The following is a 1268-nucleotide window of genomic DNA, read 5'->3' on the forward strand; positions in this document are numbered from 1 at the left end:
GAGAAGGCAAAAGCAATTCTCGTACTCTAGCTGTTTGTCAAGTCCGCCGCCCCGGTTGACAGCGAGTTGAGGCGTGGCAAGCAGAGCGAGTCACAGTTTTAACGATAACAGAGCGTTTAGAATAAGCGCTTACATTATTCTATACACGTGTTCGTTAGGGAACTATTACATATTATTTGCCCTCGGCCTTTAAAACCTCTTTGTTAATATTTATAATGTAGAGTTTCGGACAGGTGATATGATGTCGCATGTAGGCTAGAAGCAATTCCACGTCGTTATATGCCCAGCTCCCAGCTGGCGCGCCAGCTCTGGGCTCAGAAAGCATAGAACAAGTTTTGGTCTCCTACACTTAAATCATGTATCCAGCAAAGATTCTGAATTAGCCCACTACTCCAGAGCCCGTCTGTAACCATATCTCTAATAACTGTTGATGACAATTGTTGGATGCCGTTGTTGGCAGCAACCTTATCGACTTTTTTAGATACCTCGCATCTGGAGTAAGCTCTAACGAAAACTTGGCATGAACCATACGGATTCTCTTGCCATTTATCATCTCTCTGAGTCTGAAAGTAGGTTTGCTTTAGCAACTGGCTGGGTAACGTGGAGAGTGGCATTTAGGGACAGCTCACCAGAGCTATTCATCAAGCACTCCCAAAATATATGAGAGGCTGAGAAGTGCAGAACTCAAGTCGAAAGAAATCGCTCTTGTACCTTCCAAGCTCCATTATGCAGTGGACCTTGTCCCAAGTCGCTTTCCCACTGTCCACAAGGGCCCGTAGATTCTAGCAGGACATAAGGCACCTTCACCAAGCACATCCCGCAAGACTCAGTTCGTTTGGGCTCATAATGGATACTCCATAGTGTAATCTCTCGCACAGAACAATCTATCAGACCCTCGGGACACTTCGGTTGCACCTATATTGTAAAAATTGTAAGAGAACACTTCGCGCATTGCAGCAGCTTCCCATGTCAGTCCTTGATGTTGCCTTGGGAAGCACAGAGTGAGCCGATCCAATAATATAAGGCGCAGCATATTTGCTTGTGGTGAAGGTTACATCGCGGAAAGCCTTTAGAGAACTTCTAGTGGAAATGCCTGCCCTTAGAAAGTCTTTAGTCCTTCTATTAGAGTACAGTAGCTTCCTGTTTCCCTAGCAAGTGCTTTACATAAGGTAGGGCTAGGAAGTTAATTTGTCCTAATTTTAAAGATGCACAGCTTAGTAATATATGTCTCCTGTCGGTTGACCTGGGTTCGATTGAACGAACGTACG

At 45.0% G+C, this 1268-nt stretch overlaps 1 protein-coding gene across 1 annotated transcript; it reads right to left on the bottom strand.

The window, feature by feature from the left end:
- Positions 1-275: 275 nt before the first annotated feature.
- On the bottom strand, positions 276-1033 carry BDR25DRAFT_349290 (uncharacterized protein; the record flags this gene model as incomplete). The annotated part of the gene is made up of 6 exons (XM_033694531.1): positions 276-313; positions 350-563; positions 589-634; positions 685-759; positions 808-884; positions 944-1033. 6 exons carry the CDS (start codon positions 1031-1033, stop codon positions 276-278), a joined length of 540 nt encoding a protein of 179 aa, XP_033553010.1.
- Between the last annotated feature and the right edge of the window lie 235 nt (positions 1034-1268).

Source organism: Lindgomyces ingoldianus (assembly GCF_010093535.1).
Source record: "Lindgomyces ingoldianus strain ATCC 200398 unplaced genomic scaffold BDR25scaffold_3, whole genome shotgun sequence".
Classification (NCBI taxonomy): Eukaryota; Fungi; Ascomycota; class Dothideomycetes; order Pleosporales; family Lindgomycetaceae; genus Lindgomyces; species Lindgomyces ingoldianus.